Source organism: Capra hircus, chromosome 16 (genome assembly GCF_001704415.2).
Source record: "Capra hircus breed San Clemente chromosome 16, ASM170441v1, whole genome shotgun sequence".
NCBI classification, from domain to species: Eukaryota; Metazoa; Chordata; class Mammalia; order Artiodactyla; family Bovidae; genus Capra; species Capra hircus.
This window is the reverse complement of record NC_030823.1, coordinates 78,736,639-78,763,444: the sequence shown is the minus strand read 5'-3', so window position 1 is coordinate 78,763,444 and position 26,806 is coordinate 78,736,639. Positions and strand designations below refer to the sequence as shown.

Sequence of the window (26,806 nt, the reverse complement as noted above, 5' to 3'; positions counted from 1 at the left end):
CCGCCTGCCCTCCGCTCCCACGGCTCTGTCTGCCACGGTGCCCCCTGCCTGCCCGCCCGCCCTCCGTTCCCGTGGCTCTGTCTGCCGAGGTGCCCCCTGCCCGCCCGCCTGCCCTCCGCTCCCGCGGCTCTGTCTGCCAAGGTGCCTCCTGCCCGCCCGCCCGCCCGCCCACCCTCCGCTCCCGCGGCTCTGTCTGCCACGGTGCCTTGCCCGCCTGGTGGTGTGGTGTAGTCCCTAAGCTGTGTCTGGCTCTGTGTCCCCACGGTCTGTAGCCCGCCAGGCTCCTTTCCGTGGGATTCTTCAGGCAAGGATACGGGAGTGGGCTGCCATGCCCGCCTCCAGGGAGCTTGCTGACCAGGGCTCGGGCCCGAGTCCCCTGCTGCGGCGGGCAGGTTCTTTGCTGCTGAGCCGCTGTGGGTGCCCCTCCTGCCCTCCGCACCTGCAGAGCCCTCCTGGCCTCCCAGGCTCAGCTCAGATGTCACTGCCTCCATGACAGCAACCCTGTTAGAACTCGCTCGCCCTTCTGTCCTGTTCTCACGGCGTCCTGCTCCTGAGGCCGCTTTGGCAGCTGAGACACTGCCTCCCGCAGCTTCAGGCCCGCCTTGTCTTGGGCGAGGCCCTGAGCCCTTGCTTGCAGAGCTCTCTCAACCACCCTTTGTCCTTAGTGTCCAGCACACTGCTGGAAAAAAATGAGTCTGTTCCCACGCCGGTCCCGGAGGCGGGTGGGCTCTCAGGCCGAGGCTGTCCTTGGGGAGCTGCACCTTGAGGAAAGGAGCGGGGAGCGCCTCACGGGGGGGGAGCCACGGGCCAGCTGGTGTCTCGTGGAAGCTGAAGAAGGACAGGGAGGCTCTTCCGCGGTCCCCTCATCCACCAGCACTTAACCACATGTTTACTGAGCGTCGCTGCACGTTGCAAGGGCCTCCCTGGCGGCTCGGCGGAAAAGAGTCTTCCTGCAGTGCAGGGGACGTGGGTTCAATCCCTGGGTCGGGAAGGTCCCCTGGAGAAGGAAGTGGCAACCTGCTCCAGTATTCTGCCTGGGAAAGCCCACGGACAGAGGAGCCTGGAGGGCCACAGTCCACGGGGTCACATAGAGTCGAACACGACTGAGTGACTGGAAAGCAACACTGCCCGTCATGCACCGTCCAGGCCGCGAGGAGCATCGCGCGACGCGGACCGCTCGGGGGTGTGCTCGTGTCTGAAGCGAGACAAGAACGTCAGAACCCTGAAAGCAGGGTTGATCCCGCGTCTCGGCAGTGGGTTGCGGCCACGCGGCCGCCAGGGACGTCCCCAGATGTTTCCATTTTAAACAATGGAAAAAGATGTAGCTTAGGACTGACGCTCAGCACCCAGATGCTTGCCGGGAGCCACTGTAAGTTCTGCTCAGCGACACCGGTGAGGACTTGGAGGCACACACGAGCCGCCAGGCTTCACAGGCTGCGCGTCGCGTCTTTCTCCGCGTGTCATGCGTGGCAGGCAGAGCTGCTGCCGCCCCGGTGAAGAGGTTGGTCCAGTGGTTCCAATACGACCTGTAAACGAAGGGGAGAGCGTGCTTCTCACGGTGTCTGTGAGCACCGTTGGCCTTTGGGTCACCGTCCCTGTTTCCCACCTGGGGAGCGGACGGCAGAGCCCGGCCGGGTCATGCTCAGCATCGCCCGTCCCCTCCTCAGCTCTGGCCCGGCCTCTCTCCATGGTGCTGGCAGAGGCGGTCTCTGCTGCTCTGTGACCTGCGGGCTTACTGGTTTAGTCCAGGACTTCTCCAGGCTGCTGTTTCTCTGAGCTTGAGTGCATCGCTTTGGAGGCCTCTGCTCCGCAGGAATGATTATGCATACTCCTTTTGAGTGTGGATTCTCCTTATGTGAGTCACGCTTGCCCGGCTCTAACTATTGAAGGACCAAGGTCAGACGTGTCTGCTGCTCCACCTTGTACAGGTTCGTGTGGCCACTTAGAGCGACCGGTCGCACCGCTGGCCCCAGAACCTGTGAAGGGAGCCCTGCGTTACTCCTGACCACCGTGTCCTTTATCCTGCTCATAGGTGCTGTCTTCCTGACGGAAGCATGCATTTCCCTTTTTTGGAAAACCTATCTAGTTGTTCTTTCTGTTGAAGTTTGTTTTTGGCGGCATCTTTTTATTTATTCAATAGTGATATCGATAAAGTTTAAATCTTATCGATCTCCTGAAATTTTTTAGACTGATTTCTCTATATAGAGATAGTTATGCTACAGAATGAAATTGGTCACGTTTTTAAACCTGTGGGCTGGCAGATGCTGTGGCTGTTCGCCCTTTGGCTGGGAGGAAGCCCGTTGCTTTTCGGGCGTCTTTCTCATCACACGGGAGGCTCACGCGGCGGCACGTGTGCACCGCGTTTCCGGTGTCTGACTGGCTGCACGCTTGCTGGAGATACGGCGGCAGACTCGCCTGCGTTGGTGTGCTGTGGTCACAGGGACGGCTGTTTTGAACAGACTTGGATGGTTTCTGTGCTGGGCTGCACTGGGTCTCGGGCGCCGGGCGGTCTCTCTGGGCGCCGTGAGTGAGGAGGCCCCTTTCTGTGGTGCAGCGGCTTCTCATCACGGTCTCTGCTCCGCTTGTGAAGCACAGACTCCAGGCACGCGGGCTCCAGTCGTCGCCATGCGTGGGCTTGGCAGTCGCGGCCCGCGGCTTAGTTGCTCCAGGGTATGTGGGCTCCTCCTGGACCAGGGATCGAGCCCGTGTGCCCTGCGTTGGCAGGCAGATTCTTATCCGTGTACCGCCAGGGAAGTCCTGATTTTCTGTTGTTTTTAATGAGCTCACACATCACAGAAAATAACAGTGCAAGTACCCGTAGGGCCACCAACCGACTGAAGAAATGGACTTGTCTTTATATTCTTCCCTCAGGTACATGTAGCCCCACTCACGTATGATGTTGCTTAATGTGTTTTTAAAGTCACATAAACGGGTCGCGTTTCTCACGCCTCTTGCTGCGCGCTGCTACAAGCCCGATGTCACGTGTGTGAGATTGGCTTCTGTTGATTCATTATCTTCACACTGTTAGTCATGTGCCAGCACGGGATAGGAACACACTAAAACCTCCTTCCTTTTCTTGTTGACGGACGTAATGTTAGATTTTTGTCTTGTTTTGCTGTTAAATACGATGTAGAGACTGCTTCGTACCCACTTGGATGGTTTTAATAAAAAGGTGGCAAATGACAGATACCGGTGAGGCCGTGAAGAAGCTGAAGCCTCGTGCTTTGGGGGCGGGACTGGGAAACGGAGTCCCTGCAGCTGTTAAGCATAGACTCCAGTATGACCCAGCAGCTCTGCTCCTAGGCATATCTCCAAGGTGAGTGAGGCACACGTCCAGATAAAAACCTGCGCAGGAATTTTTACAGCAGCAGCATCTGTGACAGCAAGGAAGTGAAACAGCTCAGGCATGGACACGGATGGACGGACACGCGAACTGTGTGTGCGCAGTGGAGCCCCACCTGGCCTCAGAAGGTGGCCGCCTCTCGAGGCGTGGTGCCTGTGTGCGCGTCACGCCGCCGCCATGCTGGGGCAGAGTCCAGACGCAGAAGGCCACGTGTGCACTCCCTTTGTGCGAGCCGCCCAGAAATGGCAGCCCACAGACGCGGAAAGTGCTGAGTGTTTGCGGGGGCTGGAGAGAGAGCGGGATGGCAGGGGACCCTCAGGGGCGTAGGGTTCCCCTGCGAGGCGATGAAATGCTTCAGGAATCAGATGGGGCGTTGCACGGCTCTGTTAGTCGACTGAAAGCACCGAGCTGCATGCTTTAGAGAGGTGAGCTTGCAGGCAGTGAATTGTATCTCTCAATGAAGACGGTGTAAGAACACGCCGGAAAGCGGCCCTCTGCGGCCCTTGTGCCTGGTTCCACGTGCAGATGTGTCCGGGTTTCCTGGCGTTTGTGTGGGGGTTACATTCGTGTGCTTTTGGGCAGCGCTGTCAGGCGCCTGGCTGCGCCAGCCCGCGTTGCCCCAGCCCCCTCCGGCAGTTGCTGTTGCTCCGCGTGCTCCCGGGCGCCGGCTGCCGGCGGGTTCTTTGGAGCACTGACTCCTGGGACCACAGCTGAGAAGGTTCCCGAGCCAGTCGCTGGCGCTCAGCTGGTGCCGGCAGTGCGGAGTGCTGCTCCATAGTCTCCTCATGATGATGGTCAGACCTCAGGGCCAGGCCGCACACTGCCTGGCGTCTGCGGTTTGCGTGTGCCTGACTTCTTTCCTCCGTCACACTGGACAGTGGGTCTCAGCAGTTTATGTCTCTTCTGGGCCCTGTATTCCTTCCCTGTGGTGGCTTATTTGTGGGAGAAGAGAAACCTTGGATCCTTTCAAGTGTATTTTCTGCTTCAATCATAATAATTTCCACCTTTTCCTCGGGTTAGTGTTATGATAGTTTAAATGATTATTCCAAGAGCCTTTTTTTTTTTATTTCAAGTACAGAGAGACTTTATTCAGAAGGATTATTGCAGGGGAGGAAGGGACTCTGCAAATAGGGGGAGGGGGGTTTTGCAGCAGGGAGAACTCTGGCTCTGCGATCCAGGAGTGGCCCAAGGCCTAGTATTCACAGGTATTGTTCATGGCTGACCTTAGAAATGTGCCTGTAAACCTGGACACTTTAGTGAATTCCTGTGTTTAGTGTGTTCCATTGACCCTCTTGGTTGGCAAAATCAAGGCACTGAATAATTAATAATTGGCTTAAGTGCTATTTTATCAAACACCTTGACAAAGTGCTTTTGTTTTTCAAGGGTAGCGTATTTATCTTGAGGTTTCCCAGGTGGCTCAGTGGCAAAGAACCCGCCTGCCAATGCGGAGACACGGCAGGAGGCTTGGGTTCCATCCTGGGTTGGGAAGATCCCCTGGAGGAGGAGGTGGCAGCCCACTTCAGGACTCTTCCCTGGGGAGTCCCATGGGTCGAGGAGCCTGGCGGGCCACGGTCCATGGGGTCACGGAGTCGGCAACTGAGAGACAGCGCACTACCGTTTGCTTTTTATAATGCACTGGTCTTCAAGAGGGCCGTTTTCATGAGAACTTTCTGAGATACATCTTTGCCTAAGGCCTTTTTTTTTTTTTTTTTTTTAAATAAAAGGCATGAAGAATTGAAATTGAGTCCAGGGAGAAGAATGCTTCAGGAGACATTCAAGGCCGGTGCGCAGAGTCTGTTGACTGAGAACACGGAGCTGGTGGTGCTTGTGTCTGCATGCAGCTGTTGGCCTTCTATCAGACTTTTTGGTGCTTGCTCTGATCTTTCCACTGCCCTCTGAGCTGGCCTGGAAAAATCTCTTTACTCTTGGCCTTTATCACAGCCCTTGGAAACAGATACTTTAATTTACTGTAAGGTCTTGAGTTAAAGAACTGTCCACCATGTCAGTGTGGCATATTGACAAGTAAGTTAGCTGGTGCTCTGGGAAGTAGGGGGGCCCGTACTGTCTACACACGCTGTCTCACTGAGTGTTTAAAAAAAAAAATGTTCAGAGCAAGAAAGGTGAAACTTGGTTTCAGAAAGATGAAGGGTTTCTTTCTGCTTATTCTCAGTTACATAAAGACTTCGATACTCTAAAATGCCCTGATCAAAAATTCTGTGAAAATCTGGCAAGATCATTCTGAGGTTTATCTGAAACAGTCAATCAGAATGTGTTCAGAAGTAGCCAAGGGACTTCCTGGCCAGTCCAGTGGTTACGATTCCAGGCTTCCACTGCAAGGGGGTATGGGTTCAACCCCTGGTTGGGGAACTAAGATCCCACAAGCTCAGTGCGTGGCGAAAAGAGCCAAGAAAACCGCAAAGCCCACTGAGGCCGGTCTTGCCCTGCCAGACGCCGAAGCGCAGTACCGCCGTGGCTGTACCCGGTCGTGCCCAGCTCTGCGGTCCAGTGGGCGGCAGCACGCCAGGCCTCCCTGCCCCTCACGTCTCACGGAGTTAGCCCAAGTTCGTGTCCATTGCGTCGGTGATGCCGTCCCGCTGTCTCATCCTCTGACACCTTCTTCTTCTTCTGCCCTTGGTCTTTCCCAGCATCAGGGTCTTTCCCGATGAGCTGGCTGTTGGCATCAGATGACAAAAATACTGGAGCTTCAGCATCAGTCCTTCCAGTGAATATTCACAGTTGATCTCCCTTAAGAGTGACTGGTTGGATCCCCTTGCTGTCTGAGGGACTCTTGGGAGTCTTCTCCAGCACCACAGTTCGGAGGCATCGATTCTTTGCCTTCTGCCCTCCTTACAGTCCAGCTCTCAGAACCACACGTGACCACCGGGAAGTCCGCAGCCTGACTGTATGGACCTTTGTCGGCAGAGTCGTGTCTCTGGTTTCCAAAACAGTGTCTAGGTCTGTTACCGCTTTCCTACCAAGACACAGCCGTCTTCTGATTTCCTGGCTGCAGTCACCGTCCACAGTGACTCTGAAGCCCAAGGAGAGGAAATCTGCCTGCTTCCACCTTTTCCCTCCTGTTTGCCGTGCAGTGATGGGGCTGATGCCACGGTCTTAGTGTTTTTTTGATATTTTAGTCTTAAGCTGGCTCTTTCTCTCTCCTCCTTCACCCTCATCAGGAGGCTCTTTAGTTCCTCTTCGCTTTCTGCTGTTGGAGTGGTATCGCCCGAATATCTCAGGTTGTTGAGGTTTCTCCCGCCTGTCTTGATTCCAGCCTGTGCCTCATCCAGCCCGGCATTTCCCATGATGTGGTTAAACAAACGGGCTGATAGCAGATAGCGCTGTCAGACTCCTTTCTTGGTCTTGAACCAGTCAGTTGTTCCATCAGTTGAGTTCAGTCACTCAGTTGTGTCCGATGAGCTTGTATACGCGATGAAACAGAGACAGACGGATGTTTTTCCGAAATTCCCTTGCTTTCTCTATAATCCAGCGAATGCTGGCAATGTGATCTCTAGTTCCTCTTCCTTTTCTAAGCCCAGCTTGGACATCTACACGTTCTTGGTTCCCATAATGCTAAAGCCTAGCATGCCAGACTTTAAGCGTTATCACACTCGCATGCGAGATTCTAAGTGTTATCACGCTAGCCTGGGAGATTCTAAGCGTTATCACACTTGCATGCTAGACTCTAAGCGTTATCATGCTAGCCTGGGAGATTCTAAGCGTTATCATGCTAGCCTGGGAGATTCTAAGTGTTATCACACTAGCATGAGAGATTCTAAGCGTTATCACACTAGCCTGCGAGATTCTAAGCGTTATCACATTAGCATGCGAGACTTTAAGCGTTATCACACTCGCGTGCTAGACTCTAAGCGTTATCACGCTAGCCTGGGATATTCTAAGTGTTATCACACTAGCATGAGAGATTCTAAGCGTTATCACACTAGCCTGCGAGACTTTAAGCGTTATCACACTAGCATGCGAGATTCTAAGCCTTATCACACTAGCCTGCGAGATTCTAAGCGTTATCACATTAGCATGCGAGACTTTAAGCGTTATCACACTTGCATGCTAGACTCTAAGCGTTATCACGCTAGCCTGGGAGATTCTAAGCGTTATCATGCTAGCCTGGGAGATTCTAAGCGTTATCACACTAGCCTGCAAGATTCTAAGCGTTATCACAGTAGCATGCGAGACTTTAAGCGTTATCACACTAGCATGTGAGACTTTAAGCATTATCACGCTAGCCTGCAAGATTTTAAGCGTTATCATGCTAGCATGCCAGATTCTAAGCGTCATCACGCTAGCCTGGGAGATTCTAAGCGTCATCACGCTCGCCTGCGAGACTCTAAGCGTCATCACGCTCGCCTGCGAGACTCTAAGCGTCATCACGCTCGCCTGCGAGACTCTAAGCGTCATCACGCTCGCCTGCGAGACTCTAAGCGTCATCACGCTCGCCTGGGAGACTCTAAGCGTCATCACGCTCGCCTGGGAGATGAGCGCAGTTGCCCCGTGGTAGCACAGTCTTTGGCGCTGCCCTTCTTGGGAACTGGGGTGAGGACTGACCTTTTCCAGTCCTGTGGCCACAGCTGGGTCTTGCAGTTTCGCTGACATGCTGAATGCAGGACCTTGGGGGCGCGCTCCTTCAGGGTCTGAATAGTTCTGTGGGAGCTTTGTTGCGCCCAGAAGCCTTGTTAGCAGCAGTGCCTCCTAAGGCCCACCTGACTCCGCGCTCCAGGGTGTCTGGCTCTGGGTGGCTGGCCTCGCCACTGTAGTCCGGTGCGTCAAAGCAGCTTTAAGTGCGGTCCTTCCCTGTGTTCTTTCCAGCTCCTCCTGATCTTCTCAGCACCTGCTGGGCCTGGGCCTTTCTATCCTTTATTGCGGCCGTGTCTGGGCGAGATGCTCCCTTGATGTTTCCGAGTTTCCTGGGGAGATGGCTAGTCTTTCCCCTTTTGCTGTTTTCTTCTGCTGTTAAACGCGGTCCGTTGTCTCCCGTAGCTCTGAAGCTCTGGGTCTAACTGGGCGTGCCGCTCCCCCTCCCTTGCTGCCCTACGTTCTCCACTGCTCGTGAAGCCTCCTCGGACGACCGCTTTGCCTCTCGTGTCTCTTCTCTTCGGGTGGTTTTGCTCGCCGCCGCGAGTGCTGCGGACCCCTGTCCGTAGTGCTTCAGGCTCACTGTCGGCCAGCTGGCCCCGCGCGTCCATCGTTTCCTCCGCTGTGCGGTCACGCGGGAGCCAGCCGCTCCCACTCGGCTCGTCTGCTCTCTGTCTGCGAGTCTGTCTGTGGTTTGTAGACGTGCTCGTGTTTGTCGCCTTTCGGGTTCCAGGTGTTGGTGATGCGGTGCCCGTCCTCCCCTCTCTGACTCGCGCCGCGTGATGCCCTCGCCCGTCCGTGCCGCCCCGGATGGCACTGTTCCATTTTTCACGGCTGGATGGTCCTGCGTTGACGCATGTGCTGTGTCTCTGCCCTCTCATCCGCCGACGGACGCTGAGGCTGTGCTCATGCCTTGGCTGCTCTGAATGGCGCTGCTGTGGGGGTGCGCGTGTCTTTCTGAATCCGAGTTCATGCAGACCATTTTCTTTGGAAATGTGGAGCAGCTCACGACCCTGCGTGTCCTCCTTGTGCAGGGGCCACGCTGATCTCTGTGTCGCTGCAGTTTCAGCGTGTTTGCTGCCGAAGTGAGCACCATGCAGACAGCATTTAAGAGCTGAATTATCCAGAAGAGAGATGAAGGAGGGCCGTGAAGGCGCGTCTGCTTCTTTGGGTGAAAACTATGTGGCGTAATACCGACCCGGAGTTGCCAGGGACCTGGAATTGCTGACCACTTGTGGGAAGGAGGGAGGTAGCAGGACTCACTGCCTGCTCAGAACAGACCTCACAGCAGTGGCGACCAGGTCGGCGCGGGTCCAGCACAGAGGTGGGCCTACAGGCCAGCGAGGCAGAACCGAGAGTTCAGAAAGGAATTCACCAACCGAGCTTTTACAGAGGTTCCAAGACCGCCGCTCAGTGAGGAAACGATTCTTTTTCAGCAAATGGGGCTCCAACAATTGTGCCGTCACATGAAAGAAGGAGGTCGGGCCTTTACCTCATACTATACAGAACTCAACTCAAAAGCAGATCAGAGACCTGAGTGTGACAGCTGAGACTTTTAAAAGAAAACAGCAGTGATATTTTCCATGACCTTGGACTTGGTAAAGGGTTCTTAGATATGACACCACAAGCGTGAGGAGGGGGTAGGGGGAAGAAAAGATAGTTTGAACTCATTGAAATTAGAATGTAGAGAATTGAAAATTTCTAATCTTCAATGTATGACATTCTAATTTAGAATGTCATACCCTGCTGGAGGGAATGTAAGATGGTAAAGCAGCTTTGGGAAACAGTCTGGCGGTCCCTCACACAGCTAGGTGCAGGGTTACCCTATGACCCAGCAATTCCACCCCTAGGTAATACAACACTCAAAGCAGATGAAAAGGTGTTGACAGAAAAGCTTGAACACAGATGTTTACAGCAGCATTGTTCACGATAGCCAGAAGGTTGGAGACAACCCAGATGGCCATCAGCTTACGACTGGTTGACCAGAATGTGGTGTGTCCAGATGCTGCTAAGTCGCTTCAGTCGTGTCCGACGCTGTGCGACCCCATAGACGGCAGCCCACCAGGCTCCCCCGTCCCTGGGATTCTCCAGGCAAGAACACTGGAGTGGGTTGCCATTTCCTTCTCCAATACATGAAAGTGAAAAGGGAAAGTGAAGTCGCTCAGTCGTGTCCAGCTGTTCGCGACCCCATGGACTGCAGCCTACCACGCTCCTCCGCCCATGTGAGTTTCCAGGCAGGAGTACTGGAGTGGGCTGCCATGATGTCCTGGGGCTTACCTGGAGGTCCAGTGGTTAGGAATCCACCTTCCAAAGCAGGGAGCTTGGGTTTGATCCCTGACTGAGGAGCCAAGATCCCACATGCCACAGCTAGAGAAGGCATGGGCTCCGAGGCCGCTGAGTCCACGCACTCCAGACCCCGAGAGCCACAGCAGATGGATGTTGGCTCGAGTGCAGCCAAAACAAGAACGTAAGGGAGAGAAGTACTGATGCCGCCGCAGCCCTGGGGGGCCTTGGAGACACGCTCTGAGTGTCGCGGCCAGCTCCTTGCAGCCCTGTGGGTGGCAGCGCTCCAGGCCTCCCTGTCCTTCACCATCTCTGGGAGCTTGCTCAAACTCTTGTCCACCGCGTCCGTGATGCCGTCCCGCCATCTCATCCTCTGCCACGCTCTCCTCCTCCTGCCCTCAGTCTTTCCCAGCATCAGGGTCTCTTCAAGTGAGTCAGTCCTTCGCATCAGGTGGCCTAAGTATTAGAGCGTCAGCTTCAGTCCTTCCAGTGAAAATTCAGGGTTGATTTCCTTTAGGATGGACTGGTTTGATCTCCTTGCAGGCCAAGGGACTCTCCAGTCTTTTCCAGCTCCATTAGTTCAAAAGTAATCTGAGAGCTGTACTAGCGCCATGTTTCCTGAATTACTGTGGTGGATGGTTTCAGGAAAAAAACTTTACATTTCTAGAATTTTTTAGTACTTTCTCTTTTATCCCCAGTAGTGAATTTATATTATTAGCAAAATCGATTATCCTTAGAAAACTAAAAAACAGAGTTACCATATGACCCGGCAGTCCTCCTCTCCTGGGCGTGTATCCAGGCGGAGCTGCGAGTCAAGGGATCGCGTGCGCCCCCGTGTTCGCTGCAGTGCTGTTTGCAGCAGCCGAGACAGGAAGCACCCTGAGCGTCAGCTGATGGCGTGCCGAAGGCCTTGCTGCACAGCCCGGAGGGCGCTAGTCGGCGTCCGGCCCGGAGGGTGACATGCAGCATCCTAGCCCAGAGGGCATTATGCAGTACCCCGTAATGATGGAAACAACGTGAAGTATAGACCCGATTCACTGCACCGTGTGCCAGAGACCCAGCGTTGTGTATCAGCTGTCCTTCAGTGGATCTGTTCATGAAAGTACGTGTCCAGGCCCTGCCTCGTGGCTTTGGAGCCTCAGTTCCCGGACCAGGGACTGGACCTGGGCCACCGCAGTGAAGCGCTGAGTCCTGACTGCTGGGCAGCTGGGCGCATCCCCCCCCCGCCCCCACACCAGTGCCCCTTCAGGACCCCTCCTCTGGCCTCGCTGTGCCTGCTTCCCTCGGGCCGCCGGCGAGGCTCTTCTGCTGGCAGATCGGGGGTCTGCTCTCACTGGCGGGTGCAGACCCCGCGGCCTCACTCCCGCCGTCACAGCCGCAGGCCCTCTCTGCTGCTCAGGGTGGAGTTGGTCCGTCCGGGGCGGCCTCCGCTGCTGCGCTCCACGCTGCCCGCCTTTCCTCCCGCCTGCCCGGCAGGTGAAGCCCTGTGCGCGCGCGTGTGGGCCCCACCCCCAGCGGAGCACAGACTGGCCAGACTCCTCACCGTTTCAGAAAATGAGCTCTTCTCCTCTCCTCTAGAGCTCTGTGTGTCCTGCTCCCATTCTTCCAATTGGCCTTCCCTGGTGGCTCGGCCGGTAAAGAATCGCCTGCAGTGCCGGAGGCCTGGATTCGATCCCTGGGTTGGGAAGATCCCCTGGAGAAGGGAAAGGCTGTCCACCCCGATGCTCTGGCCTGGAGAACGCCGTGGACTGTATAGTCCATTGGGTCCCAAAGAGTCGGACACAGCTGAGTGACTTTCGCCTCACTTTCTCCTGATTCTCCGTGTGCCTGCGGTTTCATCTGGTGAGTCCTTGTCCTTTATGACAGGGGTGAATGACAGCCATTTGGGAGGTGCTTCCCGTGGCCCCAGGGTTCATGACGCCAGTTTGTGACGCTTGTGCTCTGACACTGAGCACGCCTCTTACGTTATTTTAGTCTCATTCCTGCGACATGCGTGTTTGAATGACGTTCCACCACTAAATGGCGAAGTCTGACTCAGTTTTGATTCCTCCCTGTCTTCCTCAGGGCGGTGTCTGGCATAATGTTGGCCTCAGAAAGTGCTGGCTGAGTCGGTGACAGGCGCCTCGCACCCTGGACATGGCACTGGGAAGGGTCTTCCCTGCCCTTTGGTGGTGTCTCAGTGCTGGGTCTGTCTGCCCGGCGTTCCCTCCTATGCTAACAGGACCTGATGGCTTTTGACAGCTGGTGACCCTGTCTTGGCGAAGCCCGGTCCACGGCCCGGAGCCCCGCGAGCTGCTCTCCGCACCTCCCCGTCCCCCGACCTCCCTCTCTCGTTAACAGTAGGGCCTGACTGCTGCGGTCTGAGCTCACCCAGAGCTTATAGCGTATTTCTATTTAAAATGGAGTGGATGCTTTTCGCCTTTTTCTAGGGACTAAGCAAGGATGATAGCATACAGAATATGATCGTGGTGGCCGCTACTGCTTACAGAGTGTCTAACCACGTGCCGGACTCTCGGAGCCCTGTGCGCCTTCGCTCGCTTGAGACACACGACGTGGGCTCCGCGGCGGGCGCGTGACCCTGACGCGGGCTCCTCAGTCGGCGCGTGACCCTGATGCGGGCCCTGCGGTCGGGGTGGCCGTCGTGCAGGTGGGGCATGGAAGTGCGCGGTGGCCTCTCATCCACAGACACGGGCCCCTGGCTGGCTGCCGGGGTTGAGCCCGCAGCCGCCCCCCTGGCGGCCGAGCTGTGCCGGGCGGGGCTGTGAGTCATGCTCCCTGGGGCCCTGCCGTGTGCGGCCCTTCAGGAGGTGATGCCGACTGACGCTCGGAGCTTTGCCGGCACGGAGCTCTGCACGAAGATACGCTGGGATAACAGTCCCTTCCTTTTCGTATGTCAGGTGTAAAACGTGCTGTGCTGGTTTATGTGATACTTTCTGAGAACCTCGTCTTCCTGTAACTTCTCTCCACCCAGCTCAGGTCCCAGAACTGCCCGCTTTCTTTGTGAGGCTCGCTTGGCAGCCGTGGAGCATTGCCCGCCGTCCTCGCTTTCAGACTGCACTCTGCAGCTTGTGGAACGCTTGTTTCTGGGCACAGACTGGTCTGCCCTTTTCGCAGGACAGCCACGTACCCTGCGTGCTAGCCAGCACAGGCAAGCTGGGGGCTGAGGGTAGGACAGTTAGCTGAGCCGTGAGGGGGTCTCTACTCTCGACTCTGCTGATGAGCAGACGGGGCCCGAGCACTTTCACGGGGTCTTTGTGCTTTGCATTTCGTCTGGGGCGGCGTGAGTAGCTCGGATCGCCAGTCGGCTGTGTCCCTGGTGAGGCCAGCTCGCCCTCTGTTTAGGAAGACAGTGCCAGCTGTTACAGATGCTCTGTGGGCCGACTGGCATCTTGAGCCTGGCCCGTGAGCGCTGGCGTGGGCAGCTTTGACTTGCTGGGGAGAAAGGGCGGGTGGCTCCTCACCTAACGTGTGACCTGGAACAGCTCGGGTCCCTTTTCGGGGCTGGTTCCTTCATCTGTGGGCTTCCTCCCCCTGCTGACTGCCCCGGCTGGCGCAGGCCTGTCCCGGGAGCCCCGCTCCACCAGGTCGGTTCAGGCGGGTTGTGTCACGACTCGGTGGGCCTCAGCCCAGTGCGCACGACCTGTGGGCAGACGACCCTGCCGGGGGCCTCCTCCCTGCTGTCAGGCTCAGCCCGATCCGGCCTTGCGCACCCTGGGTCTGAGAGAAGCACACGCCTGGGATTTGCCGTTTATTCGGGCTCCCTCACGGTCCCTCGCTGTTAGAACTCTCCACGGGTGACAGGGTTGAGGTTTCGAGACTGGACTACAGAACTTCTGTCTGAGACGAATCATGGGCTTTGAGAAGATGCTGTTTCATCTTCCAGGCCCTTCATCTTCTCCTTGACTTTTCGAAAACCCGCCTCTATGCCAAGTTAGGGTCGCTGGGCCCAGCCTTTGGAGTACAGAAGTTGCCGCGGTGATGCCTGTCGGACAGCTCAGCGGGTGTTTCTTCACTTCAGTGCACAGGGAGGGGTGAGGGAGACCTCATTTGCAGGGTAAGGGCGGTGGCACTTCTCGGCCGTCCTGTTAGACCCCGCGTGAACATGTGTTTGAAATCCAAACAGTGGCAGCCTCAGACAAGAAGGTGCCTGCTCTTAACTGAAAGAAGGTTTCTCTGGCCGCAGATAATAGCCGGTCACAGCCTTGGGGGCAGGATGCCAGCTTACTGAGAGCGAGAGTCTTGGTCACGTGGCGCTCCCTGGGAAATGCTTGCGCTGCCTCTGTTGGCTCTCCCCGAAAGGCCGCAGGTCTGTGTCCAGAGCCGGCCTGAGCGCTGAGCGCACCCTCAGATTTAGTTCTTGCCGCTGGGGCCAAGCCGCCCGCGCCTGCGGCCCTGAGCCCTGAGCCCGGCTGGCGGTGCCGGTTCGCCTGTCGCGTTGGACAGCCTGCCATCATGATCCCCGCCTCCCCGACGGGCACACAGCCTCATGGCCACGGTGGATGCTTGACTGTGAGGTGGATCAGGTGGTCTGAGCTACAGTAGGTAGAGCCTTCTCAGAGGGCTTATCTGCTCAGGGCTTATCCAACACACTGAGGCCTGGGCAGCCTTGACTTCTCTCGAAGGCGTTCTGGTGGCGCCTGAGGCCGCCCTGCTGGAGCCAGGGCACTGTGGGCTGAGCTGTGTCGGGCCCGCAGCCTCTGGCTCAGCCTCCTCATCCCCGCCCGCCTCAGCCCCGTCCTCAAGCAGCGTGTCCAGGGCACTGTGGGCTCAGCCTCCCCGTCCCCGCCCGCCTCGGCCCCGTCCTCGGGCGGCACGTCCAGGGCACTGTGGGCTCAGCCTCCCCGTGCCCGCCCACCTTGGCCCCGTCCTCGGGTGCGTCTCATGTGAGCACGTGGTCAGGCATTTCGGGGCATCTGCTCTTTGTGCTGAAAATTGACTCTAAAACCTTCTGGTAAAATGCAGCTGTGCCTTAAGAAGTGGTGTAGTTGATTTCCTGACCGTTTTCATCTGGCAGAGAAGGGGTGACTGGCTGCGGTGCCCCCGTTGGCACCAAGGGTGAGGACGCCACCGGTCCTCGCAAGGCCGACGCCCGCTCTGTGCCAGGCGTGTTGGGGCCCTGTGGCCTGTAGCCGACCTCCATGAGCTTGGTGGCGGAAACAGCAGGAGCCTGTCCCCTCACGGCTCTCGAGGCGGGAGGCTGAAGCCTGAAGTCAGGGCGCGGTGGGGCTGCCCTGGCCCTGGAGCTCCAGGGAGACGCTCTCCTCTAGCCTCCCGGCTCCTGGTGACGGCCGGCACGCTCCAGGTTCTGCCTCGGGCACTCTGCCACCCCTCTCCTGCCTTCGCCAGCTCTCCCCTGCCTGCTTGTCTACCTCTTAGCAGAATGCTGGTTGGGTTTGGGGCTCCTCAGGTCATCCAGGACGCCTCTGCAGCTGGAGACCATACCCCGCCTACACCCACTGGGCCCCCGTGTCTGAGTCAGGTGCCCCTCCGGCTCCTGGGTTAGGACGTGGACGTACCCCGCTGGGCCCCTGTGTCTGAGTCGGGTCCCCCTCTGGCTCCGGGGTTCGGGCGTGGACGCACCCCGCTGGGCCCCTGTTCAGCTGCTGCCCAGTGGATGGAGACGTGTGCCCAGCATGAGCCGTGCGGCGTCAGCATGCCGCCCTCAGTGGGGCTGGCCCAGCCTGGGACGTGCTGTCTGCTCTCAGTGGGATGAGTCTGGACAGGTCTTAGAGTCCAGGTGACCAGCAGTCACCTGAATCTGTAGAAAATGGGAGTTTCTATGCGTTTGGGTGTTTGTTCGTTTCCACAGACATCTGTTGGGGACCTGCTGGGTGCCAAGTGTGGTCCTGGTATTCGGGATCTATCAGTGGACAAATAGCCAGAGAGCCCTCCCTCGTGGAATTTGCGTTCTGGCTTTGCTGGTGGACTTGACGCTTGCACGTAGGTGAGTCAGGGTGTTTGGTGATGAGTGCATGTGTGAAAGAAACTTGGCTGTTCGCTGTTACCTCCAAGCGTTCAGGGTTTTCAGGATAAGGTAGACATTGCGCGGTTTTGGGAATTATATAAATTTTGAGTTATGTAAACTATATAAATAATTGTTACTGTTTTATACAAGTTTGGAGGATAAAGGACAAGATAGTGAAAGGTGTGGAAGGGGCCACGTCTCCAGGGTCGCCCCCCTATCCCTGGCATCACCACCCCCCGGCGTCACCACCCCCCAGCAGCGTCCTCCCCCCAACCCCGTGTCGCCATACCCCCAACGTCACCAACCCTCCCCCCCACCGGCAGCATCACCCCCCAGCAGCATCACCCCCCAGCCTGATCTGTGGGATCGAGGCCCCGGAATCCCGCTGCCCGGAGCCCGGCGTCAGTGTGCTGCCTGCGCCGGAGTGGACGGGCCTGGGGAGACGCTCTCCCGGGCCAGGGCAGGTTCTGAGACACAGGAGCAAGGTCGCTCTGGGGCCCGTGGCGCTTGCTGGCGGTGACAGTTGCAGGCTATTTTGGGGATGGAGGCAGCTTTGTTCTGTGAGGCCTCCCTTGCACTCCCAGATTAACGCCGTCAGCTGCTCCTGCCTCTGATAGAGAGCGGGCAGGGCAAGGCACAGTAGAGGGGCACGGCGCTCCCCATTCTCCAGGCCGTGAAATCAAGCCTTTTTCCTGGGGGAGAGATGCTCATTGCCAGGGAACTATGACGTGCTGATTCTAGGAAGCTTTAAATGATTACCTGGCAATTTCTCTGGTAGCTTTCTGGGCTAATAATTAAATAATATCTCCTTTTCTCAAGGAGTTAGAACAGGTTGTTACTTTAGTAATATTCTGTGTCGAAAGTGACATCAGAAAGCCGTTTAGTGTCTTGGCCTGTTCAAGGGGAAGACCTGTCCGTGAGGAGGCGCGTGCAGCCCTGCGTGGGGGCCGTGGCTTCGAAGGCGGCCGCCTGCCCGCCCCTCGCTGAGGCCGGGAAGAGGCACAGCACAGCTGCAGAGGGAGGGACGGCAGCGTCTAAATGTGGTCTGTGTTTAGCTGGGAAGCCTCCAGGGACTGTGCGTTTGGTCATGCTCATTCTCCGAGTGAAAGGGAAAGTCGCTCAGTTCACCGCGGCCACGTGCACTGCAGCCCGCCAGGCTTTCTGTCCTGGGATTCTCCAGGAGAGAATACTGGACTGGGTTGCCATTCCCTTCTCCAGAGGGTCTTCCCAACCCAGAGACCCACCAGGAGAGAATACTGGACTGGGTCGCCGTTCCCTTCTCCGGGGGTCTTCCCAACCCAGAGACCCACCAGGAGAGAATACTGGACTGGGTCGCCGTTCCCTTCTCCGGGGGTCTTCCCAACCCAGAGACCCAAATCCAGGGTTCCCCCATTGCAGGCGGGTTCTTTAGCCACCGTGGAAACCCTCCTAGAGGGAAAAAAATTCCCCGAACCAAAGAGTAGAGAATGGCCCCCCCAGATGCCCCCGAGAGTGGCTGCCCGCAGCTCTGTGGGCTGGCCTGCCCGACAGCGTCCTCTTCAGTTGACTGTGGACAGACTGCTTGACTCCTGTGGCTTCTGACTGTAGGGCCCCACAGCATCCCAGGCGCTACAGCGACTTTCCTGAAGGCAGGCTTACGGAACAGGCCCCGTGATCTTGCTGGCTCAGAGCCTGGAGCTGGAGGGCAGCGGTGCGTGAGGATGATGTGGGATTCATGCTTTTCCCGGGAGGCTGCTGCTGCTTAGCTGAACCATCGGCTTAGAAACGGTGCCACGTGCTGCGCGAGGCTGTGTCCTCTGTAGCCGTCACGAGGCCTGCGAGGCGCTGGCGTCCCCGCCCCCAGCTGAGCGCTGGTGCTCAGGCTGCGTCCTCACTCGGGACTGTGCACCAGCAGGGCTGGGTCTCGAGCCCAGGTCTGCCCGGCTCCGGCCGTGCCCTGTGGAGTGCCAGGCAGGGGCACCTGACAGCCGTGCCGCTCTGCCCCCTCCCGGACGACTGGAGACGGGCGCTGTCAGGTGAGGCTGGCGGCAGCGTCTCGGACATCCTCACGGTGTCATTCTTACGTAGGCACCGTGTCAGGGGTGTGAGATTCATGGACAGGAATGATCGTGAAACTGGCAAGGAAGAGAGCTGAAAATGCGCTGAGGTGGGGAAAAGGCAGGGGAGACGCGAGGAGAGCGAGGAGAGGCAGGTTTCTCCTGTCTGACGTCTGCCTCGCCGGGGTGGCGTTACCTCTGGGATCTGGCTCAGTCATCTAAGGATGAAGAACCGTCTTGAGAACACTGGCTCCCAGAATTCGGCCTGGTGATGGTATGGCCCCTGGCTAAGTGTCCCAGCTGGTCTCCTTCCAGAGCCAGAGAGACTTTGCAGCCGAGCGAGGAGGAGCCGACTCGCGCCCCTCACTAGCACAGGCCAAGAGGGCACATTCGACCTTCCCGACATAGCGTGTGACTCCTGGGCAGCGTGCCCTGGGCCTCTGAGGCGCTGCCTCCTCCTTGAACTTCAGTACCTATTGAAAATACCCTCTTCCATCCTTCCACTTAAAGGATTAGCAGTTTTTAGTGCCATATTCTGTAGGGGGTTAGCTAAATCTTAACCTGTGGGATTGCAGACTGGCCGACGTGCAGAGTGTGAGAGATTCACTGATAATCTCAGTTACAAAACGGCTCATAATATTGGGAATAGTTGTGAAATATTTTACGTGGTAAGGAAGTATGAGGAAGGCTTGTAGAGCTGATCAACCTAAGCAAACATAATAGGAAAAATTTTGATTTTTTTTGGAACTGCTGGTTGAAAAAGAGGCTGTTTTGAATGCTGGCTATAAAAGTCATCTGGCCTTAAAAGGTCGGGTTGGAGGGATATGTGACTTCAGATCAAATCGAGGGTAAGATGTGTAGCTAATCCCACTAATGGTAACAAGAGTGTCAGGTGGTTTGGGGGAAACGAACAAGATGTGCTTTGTAACCAGGATTGTAGTTGCGCAGTCGCTGAGCCCTGTCTGACTCTTTGCGACCCCACGGACATGGACGGCAGCGCCAGGCCTCCCTGGCCTTCGCCATCTCCCGGAGCTTGCTCACACCCATGTCCCTTGAGTCAGGGATGCCATCCAACCATCTCATCTTCTGTCGTCCCCTTCTCCTCCTGCCCTCAATCTTTCCCAGCATCAAATGAGTCAGCTCTTCACAAGAAGTGGCCGAAGTATTAGAGCTTCAGCTTCAGCATCAGTCCTCCCAGTGAATATTCAGGGTTGTTTCCTTTAGAATGGACTGGTTTGATCTCCTTGCTGCCCAGTAGACTCTCAAGAGTCTTCTCCAGCACCGCAGTTAGAAAGCATCAATTCTCCTGTGCTCAGCCTTCTTTGCAGTCCAACGCTCACACCCGAACACGACTCCTGGGAAAACGACAGTTTTGACTCTACAGACCTTTGTCAGCAGAGTGATGTCTGTGCTGTTTTAATACACCGTCTGCACTTGTCATAACTTTTCTTCTAAGGAGCAAGCGTCTTTTGATGCCGTGGCTTCAGTCACCTTCCGCAGTGATTTTGGAGCCCAAGAACATGGAATTTGCTACTCTTTCCGTTTTTCCGCTTCTATTTGACATGAAGTGATGGGACCAGGCGCCATGATCTTCATTTCCTGAATGCTGAGCTTCAAGCCACCTTCTTCACTCTCCTCTTCACTTTCATCGAGAGGCTTTTTAGTTGGTCTTCACTTTCTGCCATAAGGGTGGTGTCATCTGCATATCCGAGGTTGTTGGTGTTTCTCCAGGCAATCTTGACTCCAGCTTGTGCTTCACCCAGCCTGGCATTTCTCATGATGTTCTCTGCATGTAGCAGGGTGATGATATACAGCCTTGATGCACCCCAGTCCCAATTTTGAACGAGTTCATTGTTCCGCGCCTGGTTCTGTAGCTTCTTGACCTGCATCCAGATTTCTCAGGAGGCAGGTAAGGTGGCCTGGTGTTTCCATCTCTCTAAGAATTTTCCACAGTTTGTTGTGATCCACACAGTCAAAGGCTTTAGCAGAGTCAATAAAGCGGAAGCAGATGTTTTTCCGGAACTCTATTGCTTTTTTCGATGATATAGCAGGTGTTGGCAATTTGATCTCTGATTCCTCTGCCTTTTCTATATCCAGCTTGAACATCTGGAAGTTCCCGGTTCCCGTGCCATGGAAGCCTAGCTTGGAGAATTTTGAGCATTACTTTGCCCTTCTTTGAGACTGGAATGAAAACTGACCTTTTTCAGTCCCATGCTGAGTTTTCCCAGTTTGCTGGCATATTGAGTGCAGCAGTTTCACAGCATCATCTTTTAGGTTTGAAACAGCTCAACTGGAATTCCATCACCTCCAGTAGCTTTGTTTGAAGTGATGCTTCCTAAGGCCCATTTGACTTCAGACTCCAGAAAGTCTGGCTTTAGGTGAGTGACCACATCATTGTGGTTATCCAGGTTATTAAGACCTTTTTGTACAGTTCTGTGCATTCTTGCCGCCCCTTCTCGATGTCCTCTGCTTCTGTTGGGCCCTGACCACTCCTGCCCTTTCCGTGCTCGTCTTGGCGTGAAATGTCCCGCGGTGCCTCAGTTCTCTTGGAGAGATCTCTGGACTTTCCCGTTCTGCTGTTGTTTTCCTCTAGTTCTTGGCCTTGATCACCTGAGAGGCTCTCTTGTCTCTCCCTGGTGTTCTCTGAGACTCTGTGTTTAGTTGGACTTTGCTTCTCCCAGCTATTTGTGAGGCTCCTCAGGCAACCATTCTGCCCTCTTGTATTTTTCCCTTTGGGATGCTCTTGGTCACTGATTCCCCGTACAGTGTTGCAAACCTGTGCCATAGCTCTTCAGGCTCTCTGTCTATTGGATCCACCCCTTGAATCTATTTGTCACTTCCACTGTATAATCATAAGGGTTTTGATTTAGGTCAGACCTGAGTGACCTGGAGTCTATCCCAGCTTTCTTCAGGCAGTTCAGCTCAGTCACTCAGTCCTGTCCGACCCTTTGTGACCCCATGGACTGCAGCACGCCAGGCTTCCCTGTCCTTCACCAGCTCCTGGAGCTTCCTCAGACTCAGCAAGTCAGTGACGCCATCCAACCGTCTCATCCTCTATTGTCCCCGTCTCCTCCCGCCTTCAATCCTTCCCAGCATCAGGGTCTTTTCTAGTGAGTCAGTTCTTCACATCAGGTGGCCAAAGTATTGGAGTCTCAGCTTCAGCATCAGTCCTTCCAATGAACACTCAGGACTGATTTCCTTTAGGATGGATTGGTTGGATCTTCTTGCAGTCCAAGGGACTCTCAAGAGTCTTCTCCAGCACCATAGTTCAAAAGCATCAATTATTTGGCACTCAGCTTTCTTCACAGTCCAACTCTCACATCCATAGCTTTTACTAGATGGACCTTTGTTGGCAAATTAATGTCTCTGCTTTTTAATATGCTGTCTAGGTTGGTCATAGCTTTTCTTCCCAGGAGCAAGCGTCTTTTAATTTCATGGCTGCAGTCACCATCTGCAGTGATTTTGGAGCCCAACAAAATAAAGCCTCTCACTGTGTCCATTGTTTCCCCATCAATTTGCCATGAGATGAGTCTTCAGCCAAGATTACCTGATTAAATAAATATCCCCTAGTTTGTTTATCGTCCAGTCTGTTTCTAGATGGGATTGGCATGAGGTTTATCTCTAGGGGTTTCTTTTTAAGTCCTCTTTCTGGGATAGATGCTTCTTGAGTGTTGTAGTTATCCTCAGAATTCTCGCTCAGTTCTCCCCAGGGTAATCTTCTGCTGTTTAAATGGTTGCCCATTGTTCAGTCACTAAGTCATGTCACTTTTTGTGACCTGCCCCCACCCCGACTGCAACGCACCAGGCTTCCCTGTCCTTCACCATCTCCCAGAGTTTGCTCAGACACGTCCGTTGAGGCGACGGTGCCATCCACCCATCTCATCCTCTTGCCCTCAGTCTTCCCCAGTTGCTCATTGTCACCGTAAAATATCCCTTGGTACGTTCACTGAAGACATCAGTTCTCAAACTGTTTGATCTAAGTAATCCTGGACATTCTAAAAATTTCTTCAGGACCCTAAAGAGCTTTCATTCATAAGTATTATTACATATTTCTGAGAAGTCTTGGAACTATCTGCCTAGTGATTCAGTCAAAATAGCAATAGCTCATTACATGTTCATATGAACCACGTACTTTAGTGGAAAAGAGCTACGTACTTTCAGAAGTAAAAGCAGCCCGTCGGCCTGTGGCATAAAGGGAAGAGCGGCTTGTCCTGCGTCCGCGTGAAGCTCTGCTCGTGTCTGCCTTCTGCCTCCCGCGATGAATTGTTCTGATGAGTGTGTATGAGGGAAATCTGGGCTCACACGGGTGTCTGCCTGGAAGAGGGGGGAGTGTTTTAATAGCCTGTTCAGACAGTTCTGAGTGTTCTTGGTGCTGTACTGAAACGCCAACAAGAGTAGCTTCTTAAATCTTAGTCACCGTGTGGAATCTGAAACCGAATCAAGGGAGCTCCGTCACTTTGTGGCGCTGAAGTCCAGCATCTGCCCTGTTTCCAGTGGGCTTTCCACCTTGCGCGGCTTTCTCACGACGGGCCTGCGTTCGTGGAGAGCATGGGCTGATCGCGTCACACCGATCTTCCGGATGTCAGTGTGTGTTTCCATTCACAGCATAAAAAAATCACCTTTCTCGATAATCCCACTGGTCACATTGGAAAACTGAATATTAGGAAGCTGTCAGGCTCTTGGTAGTGGATATCTTTTTCAAAATTCTGATTTTAATTGGATGGCCAAATTTTGTCATTGGCAAGAAATACTAGGTTTCTTTCCCTTTGAAGTGACAGGCTCACTTTTCATTTTTGCTCCTTGATCGTCATAGTTTATCTGCAGGTTCTTCTGAGTAAAGCAGCGTCTGTGAAGAAGGTGCTTGTTCGTCTTGTAACTCGGGCAGACGCACAGAGGCTTTGTCCTCAGAGTCGGCGCTGAGCTCGGGACGTGGAGAAGGGCTTCGTGCGTGTTTGCGGTTGTGTCAGAGAGCGTTAAGGACACTTAGAAACCGTGATTGAGGGTTAGTCACGGTAACAGTTTCTACGGCTTCTTCAGGGTCATTATTGAGGGAAACCGGCCTCTCGGTGTGTGTTTTGCCCCTCGGAGGCTCCCCAGCTCCTCCCCGTGGGGCTGTGTGTCTGAGTGCGGGCGTCAGCCAGTGAGAGGAGCAAGTCGGGTGTTAGCAGTGTTACAAAAGTCAGCCTGACCTGGAAAGCTGTTCTCAGCTAAAGTTCTGACTTTTTTTCTTTTGCAAAGGAGGGCTCAGAGACAGGCTTCTAAGAAGGGAGTCTCACTTGCCTCTGGGCCCTGAAGTGTCTCCGCTGCCTGGGTCCGCTGATGCCTTGGCGATGGTCGCCTCTGTCCGTGTGGCCTTCGCTGCTCGCGTGGTCTGGTGGCTTTCCTTGCTGGCTTAGAGTGGGCTTGCAGCCTTTGTTCGGGAAGCCTCCCTGCCTTCCTGACTGTTGCGCAGACACGCTTGCCTTGCTGTCTGCAGCTGCTCAGAGGGACACGGCTTCTGTTTGAGGGCTCGCTGCACCCTCTCGCCGGAGCAGAGGTGGTTCCGCCGCCCTGGAGCCTAAACTGCAGCTTCCTGCTGAGAAAGGTGTTTCTGCGCCTGTAAGATTCGCGGGCAAGTCGGTGAGTGGTTCCTGACGTCGCTCTTGGGTAACGTGATGAAGCGGCGCTCCAGCGATCGCGCTCCTTGGTTAGTCCTCTGATCCGGTCAGTCACCGTCATGGCGCTTTCACAGCTGAGCGTTGAGGCAGGGAGGGAGTTCGCGGGTTTGCCTAAGATCCCAGCGCTGAGCGGCCCCCCGGACACCCTTCAGGACGCAGGGGCTGACGCGCCCTGTTCCCGACTCCGCCGCACCCCCAGAGCCGGGGCAGCGTCCCCGCGCGCGCTTGCTGACTCAGTGACGGGCCTTTCTTTGCAGGCCTGCATCGACGAGAACCTGGATGTGGTGAAGTTTCTGGTGGAGAACGGAGCCAGCGTCAACCAGCAGGACAACGAGGGCTGGACGCCCCTGCACGCGGCAGCGTCCTGTGGCTACCTCAACATAGCAGAGTGAGTGGCCGGCGGCGGCGCCACGCGTGCCCTTCCGCTCTTGAGCCTGAGTTTCACAGCCGTGACCGCTCTTCACTGCAGCTCATGCAAGCGGGCAGCTGAACCGGTTTAAGGACTAACTGATAACTGTGTTTTGCATAGTTGCTTAATCTGCAGCTTCTTAGTTGAGATTCTGCGTTTGCTCCTGTTTGCAGCTTGTTGGGACGCGCTGGGCTGGCTTCTGCTGCCCACACTGTCGGCTGTTTCTAGCAGCTGTAGCTGGACACACACGGGGGGCAGACCTGGGGAATTTCTCCACACCCTGTGTAGAAGAACCCCACCACACAGGGTCTGGGCTGGGAGGGTGCTGAGTGAGCGTCTGCTGAGTGAAGGCGTGGCCGGGGAGATAAGAAAGCCACATGTGTTCTAGATGAGAGTAACTGTGGATTGCTAAGGTAAGTTCTGTACATAAAGCCGTGGTGAGAGGCGTCTCGCGGCCCCTTTCCGCGGGACTGGGGCCCAGTATAGCCCTCCTGTTGCACAGCAGGGCGCGTTCTGTCCGCAGCTCTGCAGAGGCCTGGGAGCGGCCCCGCACAAGCTTCGCCGGGTCCCGCGGGAGGGTGCCGGGCGCAGGGAGTTGGAGGTGGCGCGCTGACAGACGTGGATTCTGAGGAGCAGGTGCCCGCAGCAGAGCTCCCCTCCCGGGCGGGCCCTCAGCCCACCTCTGCCGAGAACCGTGAACAGAGCCTGCTCGTCCCTCCTCACTGGTGTTTGACTGTTTGTTCGGGCGGCTTGTTTGTGATTCTGACCTCCTGAATCTCATTCCATCCAGGGTTCTGCTTTTCCCCTGAGAAGGTGACAGGCGGAGCTCAGCCTGGCGTCGTGCTGGCCTAATCCTAGGGGTCTCTCATCCTCCTTTTAAAGTGAAGCTGAGACAGACAGTGACTGCGATCGCGTTGTTGCCGTGGTGTCTTTACCCTGGCTGTGGATGAACATGGTTCCTTTGGAAATAAGTTCAAACTTTAAGTGTCTGTTGCCGGAACAAACGCTACCTTGAGTGAAGTGGACTGGTGAGAGCCACTGTCTCCTCAGGCACAGATGGCCAGTCAGACGAGTGCAGGCCTGTCCAGAGGCGCGAGCTGGACCAGCCCTCCTGGGGCTGCTGCTGGCCGTCCTCACCCTCCCCGTGTGTCCCCATGCAGGCCAGCAGAGCACCCCTGCCCCGCAGAGCCTCCCCCACCTGCAGAGACCCCCACCCCCTGCCCGCAGAGCCCCCCAGAGCCCCCCACCCCCTGCCCGCAGAGCCCCCTGCCTTTCGGGGCCTCGACCGCAGGGCCTGTGAGCGGTGTTTCAGAGGTTAGCGCCCGGCCGTTCCCTCATTTCTCTTTTGTATCTTAAAAATGCATCTTAAACTGTACTCTCATTCCCAGAATCTGTAGAAAGTCTAAATTTCAAGCAAGTGGAAATGAAGAATAGCCAGACTCGCTTTCTAGGGAAGAATCGGTGCATTCTAGCGTGATGACCTTTTTTAGTCTCATTTCAACTCTGTATAATATATTTTTAAAAAAAGCTTTAGGGGCTGTTATTCCTCTTTTGGAATTCAGGCCTATTGCTAGTTAGCTGGGTCTCTTACCTTCCTGTTACCACTAAGTGTCTAACTTAGAAGCGGCAGATTGGCCCAAACGACAGCATCTAGTTAGGTCTTATTGTTTACATTAATGGGGCTAATTTATTCTGAGTTTTTGAGCACATCTGGTTTTCTTTGTTCGCCCCTGAGGATAGTAGCAGAAAGGCCTCACGTTGGTGGTGACGTGAGAGGGACACAGAGGCTTCACTTTCTTTCTCCTTCTTCTTCCCTGGCCGAGCTGTGCGTGGCTTGTGGGACCTGAGTCCCTGACTAGGGACGGAGCCTGGGCCACGGCTGTGAGAGCTCTGCGTCCTAATGACTGGGCCTCTGGGGATTCCCAAGAGTGGCTTTATTTTCTGAAGGACATGTTTACTGAGCTAAGAGGTATTTCTGAGCCTCAGGGCAACTGTAAGGATCCTCAGGATTACAGTGAATATTACTTCATAGGCACTTCCCTGCGGTCCAGCGGTTAAGGTTCCGCACTCCCTCTGCAGAGGGCGTGGGTTCCGTCCCTGGTGGGGGAATAAAGATCCCTCATGCCGCACAGTGTGGTCAGAACAGAAAGAAGACTTCATGGGCTGATACTTGTTCAGGTAACAGTGTGAACCTGGAGAGGCTCCACCTCCACCAGCCCTCCCCCAGGGTAAGGATGGCCTGGGGCAGTGTCTCACTTGGCACGCATCCCTCTGATTCGGGGAGACCCAGGTCATTTCTGGACAGGAGTAGTCTCCATCAGGGTCCAAGAACTTCTCAGGAAAGGGAAAAGCAGGGCCTTTATGCCTGAGGGACATGGCCGCTGGCCCAGTAAAGAATGGAGAAGGTGTCAGAGTGGAGCGGCTCCACGCTGGGTTTATTTCACGCAGTGTTTGTGGGTTGCTAAGAGAGAGCGCACGTCAGATGTCGCAGCGGTGATGCCCGTGAGGAGGACACAGCTGTTATCT

At 55.5% G+C, this 26,806-nt stretch overlaps 1 protein-coding gene across 8 annotated transcripts in view; it reads left to right on the top strand.

Annotated features, from left to right (window-relative positions):
* The window catches only part of PPP1R12B (protein phosphatase 1 regulatory subunit 12B), a 165,467-nt gene that overhangs the window by 20,827 nt on the left and 117,834 nt on the right, over window positions 1-26,806 (top strand). For all 8 annotated transcript variants that reach the window (XR_001919345.1, XR_001919346.1, XR_001919344.1 and 5 more), the window contains exon 2: window positions 24,129-24,259. Coding sequence is in view for 4 of the 8 variants with exons in the window: in XM_018060851.1 (XP_017916340.1) it covers window positions 24,129-24,259 (131 nt within the window). In the remaining 4 variants the exon portion in view is untranslated. The remainder of the gene's footprint in view (window positions 1-24,128; window positions 24,260-26,806) is intronic.